The sequence below is a fragment of the Acartia tonsa genome, chromosome 3 (assembly GCF_053477335.1).
Source record: "Acartia tonsa isolate MP-2025a chromosome 3, ASM5347733v1, whole genome shotgun sequence".
In the NCBI taxonomy this organism is placed as follows: Eukaryota; Metazoa; Arthropoda; class Copepoda; order Calanoida; family Acartiidae; genus Acartia; species Acartia tonsa.
Window position 1 is genome coordinate 40,288,294 of NC_137262.1, and position 13,777 is coordinate 40,302,070.

At 31.1% G+C, this 13,777-nt stretch overlaps 1 protein-coding gene across 3 annotated transcripts in view; it reads right to left on the reverse strand.

The window, feature by feature from the left end:
- The window catches only part of LOC145314148 (uncharacterized), a 30,740-nt gene that overhangs the window by 14,477 nt on the left and 2,486 nt on the right, over positions 1-13,777 (reverse strand). For all 3 annotated transcript variants that reach the window (XR_013877644.1, XR_013877643.1, XM_080153949.1), the window contains exons 5-15: positions 13,633-13,730; positions 12,189-12,248; positions 11,274-11,379; positions 10,912-11,107; positions 10,182-10,395; positions 9,728-9,904; positions 7,200-7,277; positions 4,530-4,638; positions 3,636-3,746; positions 3,185-3,311; positions 1,501-1,584 (exon numbers count right to left, since the gene is read on the reverse strand). Coding sequence is in view for 1 of the 3 variants with exons in the window: in XM_080153949.1 (XP_080010075.1) it covers positions 1,501-1,584; positions 3,185-3,311; positions 3,636-3,746; positions 4,530-4,638; positions 7,200-7,277; positions 9,728-9,904; positions 10,182-10,395; positions 10,912-11,107; positions 11,274-11,379; positions 12,189-12,248; positions 13,633-13,730 (1,360 nt within the window). In the remaining 2 variants the exon portion in view is untranslated. The remainder of the gene's footprint in view (positions 1-1,500; positions 1,585-3,184; positions 3,312-3,635; positions 3,747-4,529; positions 4,639-7,199; positions 7,278-9,727; positions 9,905-10,181; positions 10,396-10,911; positions 11,108-11,273; positions 11,380-12,188; positions 12,249-13,632; positions 13,731-13,777) is intronic.

Below are 13,777 nucleotides of genomic sequence, written 5' to 3' on the forward strand. Positions count from 1 at the left end.
ACCTAACTAATTAAATTCAGCTGAATTTTGACCAAATTAAATATTTAACTTATACGCGCTTTAAACTAGTAATTCACCGATTGTGCTCTATTTTTAGGGAAGCCTTCTAATGATTTATTCTTCTAACTCATATAAAAGTCAAAAGCTAATAGGTTTTATTGAAGGTTTTTATCTTATTTAAATAACCATTTTATGCAAAGACTCCAACTTTTAAGTAATATGATGCTTAAATATACTAAAATATTATATAATAAATATCCAAGTTTTATATAAAATAAGAAAGTTTAGTTGATGTTGTGTCCAGGGAGGGAGGAACATTGGGCTGTTGGACACTGGTCCACAAAGTTTTATAATAACGCTTTTTTATTGAATTTTGACTGGTTAGTTCATTTAGTTAGGTGTAAAAACGTTTCAACCACAAATTACAAAAGGGGTAATTTAATGTATCATCATTAGAGTTTTCCATCAACTTATCGGCCATTGTCTTATCCCATTACATCCCTGTGCTGTGTCGCAAAGTTTACTCAGATCAAGAGGATATTTACAATGTATTTATATTGGTCAGAATTGTACAATGAGCTCTTTAAAATGTTTAAGCTTATTGTATCAACAAATCATATGAAACTAAAGCTTAAACGCCCCTCTTCTTGTAATAGATTATTCTTGTCTTATTCTAAAATAAATTGAAAATTATGGAAGAGAAACTAACTTTATTTGACCTAAAGTAACAAAGAAATCACCGAAAAACTTCACCCCTCTCATTTTTAATTTTATTTTAAAATACAAGGGGGAGGGGGGTCACTTCGTAGGAAAACCCTAATTTTATGCTGATATAAAAATCAAAATATTGACAAAATTGCAGTCTATATAAAGCGGATCAAAATAAAGTATTCAACTTTCTGCAACTTTAAACAGATATTTCTAGCATAAAATAAAATATAGAAAAATCTAAAAGAATTTTCTATTGGAGAAAAATAAGAATGTATTTGTTCAATAAAAAGTTAATGAAAATAATGCATTATTTTTCTGGCCGAATACAAATAGTCTTTCTGTACGAGAAAAATATACATCTCATTTTCTACATATTTTCTAATATTTTTATGTGCTGTGAAGTCTTCTTACAACGAGTATCATCTACTGTGGGTACTTATTATACATTTTTTTTATCTTATAAAAAATATTAGGTAAAGACCACAGCTATCAAATTAATGTACTATTGATATTCTATGAATGAACGATGTGTCCACCAATTTTAAGCAACTTGCCCAACAAATCGTTTGGGGATTAGGATTGCTTAATTAACTCAATTTTGGAGGGAAAATAACAATTACATTGTTTACAATATATTTATTTAATCAAGTTATCAACTGCAACCTTAATCTCCTCCCTTTTCCACAGAATGTTTATTTTTAACCAGAACAATATTTTTTCATTTTTTAATCACATACGAAATTGAATAAACGTTACTATGCAAAAAAAATTAAATAAACGATGACTTACCGATTGGCAGGGCTTCAGTTAGGTTACTGTCACCAAGATCAGGACAATGGTTTGCGTGGAAATTTACCAGATTAGGACAGTTACCTGGAATTTATATATTCAATAAATGACTTGAACAGTCGGGTTAGCATCAGTAAAATTAAAGCATCTAAAACACATTTATACCTTTAATATTAAACAAACTAGCAGTATAAAAACTTCTCAACCTATAATTTTTATCTACAAAAGGTATTATTTGGGATGTACATCAATCAATCAATGCAACCGTCCGTTGTCTTATCCAGTGTTGCGGATCCGCATTGATTGTATGCGGATCCAGATCCTCCAAATTTCGTCAGTGCGGATCCGGATCCTTGACAATAAAAATAAAATCACCAAAGAAGGTGTATCAACTATTTTTTTTATAGCTAGCCGGTTCTTTTAGTAAGTAGTAGATGTAAAATTTTTCATAGAATTCAGATATGCAATCGGTTTTTTTGTAGACCTCTTATTTTTTAAGTAATTTAAGTTTAAAAAAAAAAAAATTAAGTCGATTTTAAGGTACTAAAATGCAACAAAAAAAAGAAAGAAAATGGTCATTATGAACAAAAATAGTAAGATCTTTAATTTGACACCTTACTTTTTCAATTCTGTCAGGTAATTATTGAAAAAATCGATTTTTTTAAACCCACGAGAATAAAAACTTTGAACTTAATTTTATTATTTCACAAATAAAAAAATATGGGTTCATATATACCATTAGAATCAGAAAAATATTACGAATCCATTGTAAGCAAAATTGAAAAAAAAGTTTACAATATAGTATATAAACTACAATAAAAGGAATTATATGAAAATATCATATTATGTTGTACAGGCAACGTCTTAATTCTTCAATTGAGTATAAAAATGGGAAGGGGGTAAAGAGGGGGTAAAGAGGGGGTAAAAAAGGGAAGACAATAGTGTTGTCTGAACAAAAAAAATAATTGGCCATTTCTGTAATTTTTTAATTTTTTAATTTTTTTCAATTTTGCTTACAATGGATTCGTAATATTTTTCTGATTCTAATGGTATATATGAACCCATGTTTTTTATGTCTGTTTGAGAAAATATTTAGGTCTAAAGTTTTTATTATACCGAGGTTAAAAAAATAGATTTTTTCAATAATTACTCACCAGAATTTTAAAAGTAAGGTGTCAAATTAAAGATCTTACTATTTTTGTTCTTACTGACCATTTTCTTCTTTTATTTTGTTGCGTTTTAGTACCTTAAAACCGACTTAATTATTTTTTTTAAAAACTTAAATTACTTAAAAAATAAGAGGTCTACAAAAAAACCGATTGCATATTTGAATTCTATGAAAAATTTTACATCTACTACTTACTAAAAGAACCGGCTAGCTATAAAAAAAAAAGTTGATACAACTTCTTTTTCAAAAAATATTTATTCTTTAATCTCGAAGTCAAAAATACTTTTAATTTTCAAGTCTGAACCTAAACCTTAAAGATTGGCTCCAATCACGAGAATGTCTGATTTTAAAAATTTGTAAGTGACTATTTTATATAAATTTAGGTAGATTTTTTCATTAATTTATACCCCAGGATCCGTACCTGGATCCTTGGACTCAAAATAATGCGGATCCTTATCCACAACACTGGTCTTATCCTTTAAGATTCCTGCTAAACTGATAAATATGTAAACTTACCCAGGATTACAGAGACAACACTGTTCTGTACCATCTGTCCAAACTGTACATGTGCTAGACTCTGGAAACAGGCCCGGGTCACGTTGCGAGGGTTGTTGTAGGACGAGTAACCCAAGGATGGGGTTGCCTTAATATACATTATTTAAGGGAAACAGACATATTAAAATTAAAAACAAATCAATATGTTTTTGCAAACGGAATAAGGACTTTTATGTGCGATGAAGCTTTTTATGTAGAAAAATGGCAATGGTAATGGTTCATAGTAATTAAACTGTTAATCTGCATAGTCTAAGTGATACAGTACTTATACATAGATCTAAATACGGACTAATCATGAGCTACATAAAAGAAAAATAGTTTTATAACTACTGCTTGCTGTTTTCAACAGCCTGATGTGTTTATATTCTTACTGAGCTAGTTATACAGAATCTACTCAGCTTTTTCTACACACCTGCAAGCTGTCTTTAAACTCAATGATAAAGACTTTGAGAGCTTCGCATCTGTGAAATATTTTTGATACATCAACTTCTGGGATGTACAGCACTGGTATATCTTGACTATCCTAAATATTTCAAACATTAAAAAAAATCTTCGCCCAAAATTTTGTATCAAAATAAAACATTAATTGGCATCAGTGTTGTGGATCCGGAACCGGATCCGCAAGGATCCGGATCCGGATCCTGGGGTATTTTATGGAAAAATCTACCTAAATTTATATAAAATAGTCACTTACAAATTTTGAAAATCAGACATTCTCGTGATGAGAGCCAATCTTTAAGGTTTAGGTTCAGACTTGAAAATTAAAAGTATTTTTGACTTCGAGATTAAAGAATATATATTTTTTGAAAAATTTGGTGATTTTATTTTTATTGTCAAGGATCCGGATCCGCACTAAACAAATTTGAAGGATCCGGATCCGCATACAATCAATGCGGATCCGCAACACTGATTGGCATGATCAGATCAGACTTGAAAGAAAAATTGAAATATAAGTTTGAAATTGCATTAGAGTGTAAATTAAGTGATTAAACAATAGATCTCTATCTGAAAGGATTAAGTATTAAAAAAAACAATTAAGTCAACCTTGAGTCAACGTAAAATCTGCAAGAAACCTGTACATTTTCAAAAAAAGGATATGGCAAACTCCTAAGACTTTTAACAAAACTGTTATTGTGAAGAATATTCTATTAAATCATAATTGTATTTATAACTGTGATAAAATTAATATGTTTTAATGAGACCCTAATATTCTCGATATGCTCCAGTATAGGCCCTGAGAATAATATTAACATAAAAATAAAAAATCGGCAGCAAAGCACTATCAATCACTTTAATAATAACTAACCTGGTCTTGGACAATAAACTCTAAGCATATTTTCTCCAAATGTTTGGCCCCTTTACAATTCTCAAAATAGTGAATTATTGAATTCAGCACAGGCTCAGAGTAGCGCACCCTAAAAAAAAAAAGGTAAAATGAAGCTTTTGATTTAAGGAGTATAATTTACAACCTTTAGACATTAAAGCATAACTATTCTATTTATTTTATCTAAAATCAAGAATCAACTTTCATTTAAGTTTTGAACATAAGGGTTAAATTCCTGTATCTCCCCATCGCAACCGCCTTGTGTAACCTTTCTATTGGGTCATTGAAAATCAACCAATGGTGTCGCTTATATTAACACAGCCAAGTAGCAGAAAATAATTTAGAAGTGGACGAAAGAGGTCTTTGAAAAAGGAAGGGAGGTAGTTGTCTGTATTCACATCTATACTATCTGTTTGATAATCAAAGACCCCGGCCCCCACCCCCACTTTTGTAGATTAAAATTATGGAAAACTTTGGTCACTGTTTGTGTAACTGTACAGTGTACACAAACAGTTATTAAACATTAGACAACAAATTTGAAGCTAACGAATGGCAGGACGAGTTTAAAAAATTTGAAGGGACAAAAAATTAAATCCCTTGTTCATTCTGATTATTATTAATAAACCACAAAGTATTAAGTAGCACCAAACCGAGTTATTTAAGAAAAAGGGTTAAAAGTCGGAAATTAATACAAACATTACACGAATATATAGTCACTGAAATCTACCCCTTGCAAAAAGAGGTAAAACTATTTCCAACTTACAAATGATTAATCAAAGCCTAACTTAAAATATAGCAATAATTTTCCTATTGCATAAATGTAAAGTTGCTTAAAATAATTCTTGGATAAGGTAGTAGGTATGTTTTTGCAATATAAAATGATTTTCCCCTTATACTCATAATATAATAATATTAAAAATAACAAACCAAAGGGTAAACGAAATCAAAGATTTCATTCAAAATTTGCTTTACTGTAGCTTAAATGAAAGGGAAGGGTTATTTGAACTTTTAGAGTACTTAGATGATATTTTTTCCCCTAATTCAAAGAAGTAATAATTCTTCTTTTCTGCATATAAAATTCAATGAATCTTCTATTTACCTGTCCCTTAATCCGCTATAAAAATGCAAATCCCTGACAGGACAACTAGCTAATTTTGAAAATACAACTTGTACTTCTGCTATACTTAAACATTGCAATATCAACTCAAATATGAAAAAGGATAGTTGCATTAAGTGCATTTAACACCTTAAGATTGCAAGCATAAGTTACAAGAATACCACCCAACAAATAATTTTGAATTACAATAAAAAGCATTCAATTAGGCACCACCAAAATAGTCATAACGTTGTTTTTGTGAAAACAGAACAGCCATTTATGTTGCATATATCACAAAAATATGATTTTCAAGTTTTAATATTATTAAAATTACCTGGTACAAAATTAAACAGAAAAAAATATGCAGTTCACAAAATTCCAAGTTTAAATGCACTTCGTGCAACTACCCCTTTAGGGTAGTGGAGGGATAGATTAACAACAAATAAATTGCATTTAAAAAATAAGTTAAAGACTAGGTATTTCAAACTAATTCTGTACCAAAAATATGATATCTCATACTGTAAGAAAATACCTACAACACATATCAATGATTAAATGCTGTAAAGTTATGAAGTACTGTAATAAGAATAACAAAACTCTTATAATAGGATTAGAAACTTAAAACTGTTTTATTTATATCAATGTACAATTTTTTTCAAACTAAAAAAAAATCGAATTTAATGAGGGATTCAATAAAATTTGGTTTATAAATCCTCAATTAATGTCATAATTTGATAAGAATAAAATCATACTATGCTATACTTGAATTGGTACATTCATTATATCTTAATATTACGTAACAATAATACTACTACCAAAATACAGGCCAGGGATAAGTAAACTAATTTTCCTCTAATTTTTATAATTGAGAAATGCTTCTCTGAAACACGATGAAGAAAAAATCAAGGATCTGAAGGGATAAAACAATGGCCAATAAATTGATGTACAACCCCAATGATTATACACCAAAGTACCACATCTGAAAATTTTCTGTTGAAACGTTTGGACACTCAACAAATCAAATTCATTTAAGTCCCAAAAGTTGTTAATCCAACGAATAAGGAAAAGTTATTACTTTGGGGACTAGTGAAATAAAAAAGCACAATGTCCCCTCCCTCCCTGAGAAAAAATAAACACTATCTCAATAAACACAGAAAATTTTAAGGCCAAATAGATTTTCTTTATTTGCCATATCCATGTCACTGCAATATTTCTGCTTTAATTCATTACTATTCTGGACAGGTAAAGTTGTGATTCAACAACTTAAATCCTTCAACATAACATCATACAAATATCTAGGTACAATTTGCTACAGGAAAAAAATAGCTTATTATTATAATGAAAATCCAACACATCATACGTTGAATTTTTATTTATAAGTGTTAAAAGTAATATTTGTGAAAATTGGTTAGGAATTTAAAAATCTTCTAGATATGGTTTATTTCAGGGCAGTCATCCGCAGATGTAAAGATACATTTTGTGAAACTTAAAAAAAGTATTCTGCCTTAATTCAGCACAGATCTGCAAGAGGGCCGTATATTTTTCAATTTGTTTACCTGATTAAAGTAAGATGCCTCAGAATAGGTAGATAGGATAGGTCCCAGATATCAAACATTGGCTCCCAACATGTCAAACTAAGTATTAGAGAAATATATGATATTAGGTAGATAGGATAGGTCCCAGATATCAAACATTGGCTCCCAACATGTCAAACAAAATATTAAAGAAATATCTGATATTGGGTAGATAGGATAGGTCCCAAATATCAAACATTGGCTCCCAACATGTCAAACTAAATATTAGAGAAATATATGATATTGGGTAGATAGGATAGGTCCCAGATATCAAACATTGGCTCCCAACATGTCAAACTAAATATTAAAGAAATATCTGATATTGGGTAGATAGGATAGGTCCCAAATATCAAACATTGGCTCCCAACATGTCAAACTAAATATTAGAGAAATATATGATATTGGGTAGATAGGATAGGTCCCAGATATCAAACATTGGCTCCCAACATGTCAAACTAAATATTAGAGAAATATATGATATTGGGTAGATAGGATAGGTCCCAGATATCAAACATTGGCTCCCAACATGTCAAACTAAATATTAGAGAAATATATGATATTGGGTAGATAGGATAGGTCCTAGATATCAAACATTGGCTCCCAACATGTCAAACTAAATATTAGAGAAATATATGATATTGGGTAGATATGATAGGTCCCAGATATCAAACATTGGCTCCCAACAAGTCAAACTAAATATTAAAGAAATATATAATATGATATTGGGTAGATAAGATAGGTCCCAGATATCAAACATTGGCTCCCAACAAGTCAAACTAAATATTAAAGAAATATCTGAGAATAGGTAGATAAGATAGGTCCCAGATATCAAACATTGGCTCCCAACATGTCAAACTAAAATATTAAAGAAATATCTGAGAATAGGTAGATAAGATAGGTCCCAGATATCAAACATTGGCTCTCAACATGTCAAACTAAAATATTAAAGAAATATCTGAGAATAGGTAGATAAGATAGGTCCCATATATCAAACATTGGCTCTCAACATGTCAAACTAAAATATTAAAGAAATATCTGAGAATAGGTAGATAAGATAGGTCCCAGATATCAAACATTGGCTCTCAACATGTCAAACTAAAATATTAAAGAAATATCTGAGAATAGGTAGATAAGATAGGTCCCAGATATCAAACATTGGCTCCCAACATGTCAAACTAAAATAATAATAATAATAATAATTAATAATAATAATAATAATAATAATGTCAAACTAAAGAGAGAAAAATTGTAAATAACAAGGAAAATTACGTCCTTTTATATGAATATTTTAGTACCGCAGCTACTCTACATTAAGAAAATGTCCGTTCTTCAGCAAGTAAATCTACTTAACGTAATATAGAGCAAAAACTTCCCAGCAAGTACTTAAGACTATCATTTAAACATTACCTACATTTCCTAAATGTATTGCAAGATTTCTCTTTGTATAGGAATTACAGTTTACTGTACCTTCTCTCAATTACAATATATATTAAAAGATATTCGTGCAGTTTCCTAATGCATAAGTGAAATGCACAGATTGATTAATGATTAAACAATAAACATTCAATTTTTGTGTAGAACATTGACTTTTAACACTAGAGTTGTAGATTATCTTAACAAGCTAACTATAAACGTTTTGTAACCAGTATAAACTGAAGGAGAGCTAATAGAATATTGAAAATATTTTTGCAATTCTTTCAATGCATTTCAATTAATCAACCTATACCAGATCAATTCAACTTATTAAGTATACAAGGAAAAAGTAAATAAAACTTAATGGTATTGGTCAGCTATTAAATCTTTTACTTTTTTACTTTCCTGATAAATCAATTTATTAATCTTACTAACAAAGTAACGTCTGTCTGTCTGTGTGTCAGACTGGGTATAGCTTACAGATACAGATAAGCTTAACAAAGATTATGAGAAGGTTCATAACTATTTTGGTAGAGGGTAACTCCACCACACACAAAAAAAAAACTAAAATTGAAGTGAAAGGTCGAGTTAGAAATAGCTCCCTCCAACCCCTTCAAGGTATAAAAAGGCTAAACTGTAAAGTCAAATCCATATCGGTCCAGCTATTACCGAGATCATTTACTACAGACATCCTGTTACTTTTATATAAGGATAAACAACACTGCTATAGACATATCTTCAGCACACACACATCCATATTCTGTGGAAAAGTTTGCACGCTGTAAATGATACACCATATATTTCTGTTACAAGAAATCTATCAGGATTTAATAAAACTTTTCACAACAGAAACAAAGTTAAATTACAAGAATTGAGAGGTAAGATCCCTTATCATTTACTAGGGAAACTTTTCAATTGTTGAATATTCTTACTTGAACAAAACAAATCATGTTTGGAAAATGATAACATTAAGGACAGTCGGACAAATTAAGTTATCATATTTTTTCATCAACTTGTTTCTCACAATTAGGAAGATAGGGACTGACATATGATTTATAATTATAGAGTATCTTCACTACTAAAGAAACTGTTCTTACCTCTTGATATTTCCAAAGACATGGACCAGATTATACATGCCCGTGTAGGACACCTTCCTGGCGTGCAAGGACAACAGCGGGAACTTGTCCATCTGGAGGCTTGACACTACACATAGTGACCGGAGGAAACTGTCACTGATGGAATATTCTCCCAAGCTGTTTAGATTCTGAATTTTCCTAAAAGAAAAATTTTCATTTTTAAAAAAGATTAATCAATGTCTATTTACAAGCAATAATGAATGAATTACATTAATAACAAAATATAAAAACTATTTCCCTTAAATTAACCGCGAATTAAAATTACTTTAAAAGGGTTTAAAGTAGTGGCACATAATATTATGCAAAACGAGAGGAGCTTTCGACTTTCAAATTATAAAAAGTTGACAGCCCTGTATTTATACATTTATATTTGTCAACCTTCTTTTATTACAAATCACTTTATTAAAAGTCTAACCTGCAAAGCATATGAAGCCCGACATTTGTGATACTCGTATCTGTAATATCCAGAGTCCTCAATGACAAGCATATGGGCTGCAGCACCTGTTTAACCTCTACCAGCACCTCGTGTTGACCGCTGCCGTTGCCACCTGTGCTGCCCTGCTTCAGACAAGTTTGGAACCGGTTCCGAAAGGCTCTCCATGTGGAAAAGCCAACACATCCCAAAGAATCTAAAACATTAATAATTTACACACATTAAAAGGGTGAGAATAGATGTCAGTTGTTATAATCTTTGTCCAAATGTGTTTTTTGTTTTCTTTTATTAGAAAATTACCGGATTGTTATAGGATATACTAGCGGCTGTGCATCTAGACTCAAGGGCTCTGTCTTCAAAAAGGCAGGGAGGTAGGGGACAAAAAAAAGTAGACTGAAACCATCACAGGACTTGTGCGAAGCTTCCCTAAAATTTTGACCTCAATCGCTTTAGTACTTAGTAGATGATTATAGAAATCTTAAGCTCTTGACAAAATAAATCTTACTGAATTGTATTATAGTATAGAATATGAAAAGGGAACATAAGTAACTTTAAAAACATATATTTATTTTACAAACAATAAATTGTGGAAAGAAGACAAGTATAAAAGTATGGTATAATACAATTCATTGCTATAAATATTTCAAGATTAGTTGTTCCGTCGGACATATCCATCCGGCAATGGAGATTAAAATATGCAAGCATGGCTTACCAACAGATCTTGAAAACTCTTCATGTAGAAGTAGCGGATGTTGAACCAGCTTAATTGTCTCCTCTCCTCCCCTCTCTCCAGTCTGTCTGCTCAAGCCCAGCAGGCTATCACCCTTGTCACCCACATCCCCATCTCCTTGACCTTTGTCCTTGATGGATACTCGACAGCACAGGGATTCTACACCGAAATCTGTAACCTAATAGAAAGTATTTTGTTTAAGTTCCTATAATATTCATGAAAAATATGTCATTTTTGATTTTTTTAGTATTTATTATGATAGGTTTGAATTATTACCTATAATCTTAATGGATTATCTTCTCCATTTATCTATCCCTGAAATCCTTCAAATAATTCCTACTAACCTGTTTGCTGTTTGCAATAATAAGAACTTGAAGAGTTGTGCAATGTGCTCCAATGAGTTTCAACATGGCATCGCTGCAAATATTTCTTACTACTAGGGTTGTCAACCTAAAATAATCAATATTATAAAAAAAAACGTCCAAATTTGGTTATCCTATAATATACAGTACTGAGGTTTTTTTGTCTGTCCATTAATAACTCACTAATGACTAGATTGAGTTCTCAATTTCAGGGAAGAGTTATAGAGGTCCTGAGTATATATTTTAAGCTATTTTTATTTAAATCAAAAATTTTCTATAGGCTAGTAAAAAGTCTCTTATTATAGGAAACTCTACCATCTCTTTTTCTCATAAAATATCTACTTAGCCCTAGGATATGCATCAGTTTTACAAAATGTAAGAGGACTTCAGATAAGCCTTGAGAAAGAAGTTACAATAATCAGGGATAGAACAATCGACGATAAATGATTGTACACCACAAATTACAATGAACAAAGCTACCCCTTTTGTACATTAAAATAGTAGGTTGAAAAGTATGGACAATCAAAGTTCGTAAAATCCAATTCAGATTTTTTTTAGAAAGATTGTGTTTAGAAAACTTTTGTGACCAGTATAATTTAGAGTCCAATATCCCCTCCCTCCCTGAAATTATTGCAATATATGTAAACTTTGATATATGATTTATTGTATTATGATCTTATTATGACACAAAAATGTCCATTAGTAACGCAGCAAATTCACGTCAACTTTTTCCTCAATGAAAGAACAGTGGTATGTTACACAGTAAAATATGCTTTGACATTCAAGTATAAATATATAGTTATACCCTTTGTAATTCACTTATCTGAAATTTACTTAAAACGTATGAACGAACAGATATTCTGAAGTTATAGAGTAGCTCCGCTGCTTGTAACCTACTTTGTTGCAGAGGTGAGAACATTTCTAAACTGTAGAGGATCCATCCGTAACAGTGACGACCTAAAAACAAAACGTATTGCTGTGATAATTTAATGTATAGGAATGAGATACAACAACGCTAAGAAACATTTTGGTAAGAGGACCACGACTTTATTGCAACCATCTCGTAATCAGTGTGCAAATGGCACTTAGAATTCGAATTTTGATCTGAAATTTTGCATGAGTAATCCTTGGTAGTTCTATTTTCCCTAAATCGAACAAAAAGTTAGAAAAGTAACGGCTAACGGCTCAGCCGTTTAGCCGTTTGGGCTATTTTTAGGGCAAATCTGCCATAAATTATTATTCAACTTTTTGAAACATATTTTTGCTTTAAATCATGTGAAATGATACAAAAACATTTTTAGATTTCTAGTACCAGCAACTAGCGGCTAGAACCGTTTGAAAACGTTTTGGAGCAGCAAAGAGTATTATGTGGAGATAGGTTTCGTGATGATTTGCCTTGAAAAATAGTTTTAAAATGTCTAAACGGCTGAGCCGCCAGCCGTTAGCCGTTACTTTTTAACTTTTTGTTCATTTTAGGGAAAATAGACCTACCAAGGATTACTCATGCAAAATTTCAGATCAAAATTCGAATTCTAAGTACCATTTGCTCACTGATTACGAGATGGTTGCATTAACCCCCCCCCCCCCCCTAACCAACTCTGGACTGAGTATACACACTGATGAATTATAGGATAAAGATTTGCAATTGAAAATTGCGTAGCTCATATTATGGAATTGTATCATTTTTGACAACAAAAAAAAATCTTAGTCTGCTAAAAATTTCTTTATAAGTCAGAAAGCATGTTGAATCTGATTGACTATTTATAAACATCTACCTAGGTATTTATCATTCAACAAAATTTCAAAACTGTAAAAAACTTGCATAATAATTTTAATAAAATCAAAATTTAAAGTTTGAAAATATTTTGAGTGAGGCTGGTTGAAAATTGAATTGTAGACCTATCATTTACACACTTCGTACTTGATAAAGCAAATATGAAAGGGAAGGTGGGTGGGGGGGGGGATATTTAGAGTTCTTGTAATCTAGAATTTCTGAGCAATACAAGAACACTACAACCAGGGACAAATAACCAGGATTCATTTCCGACAAACAATTCTAAGTAAAAATTTCCCCCAACTAACTTCCGTCTTTTTCTACCTCCTTACTCACTACTTCCCTTTAGTTACAGCACAAAACAAGTTGAACGCCACAACATTACGCCACTAATATATCCAAATTTTCAGCAATTTCACCAAAAAATCACTACAGTGAGCAAAATCCATATTTTGTCCCTAATATACCTTAAGGTTTGTATAAAATAATGCCATCGTGAAAAAATCCACTAAGATACCTACTCTAATGCAAATCTATTGTTTTTAATAAAAAAGGTTGATATATTACCTCGCTAGCTCCAGATACTCTAATGAAACTCCATTTTTCTTAATGCATCTCAAAACAGACTCTAAGTCTCGGCACCCGTAGTAACAACATAACGTAACCTAAAACAATAAAATGGTTAAGATACTCAATAATTATGGCAGATTCG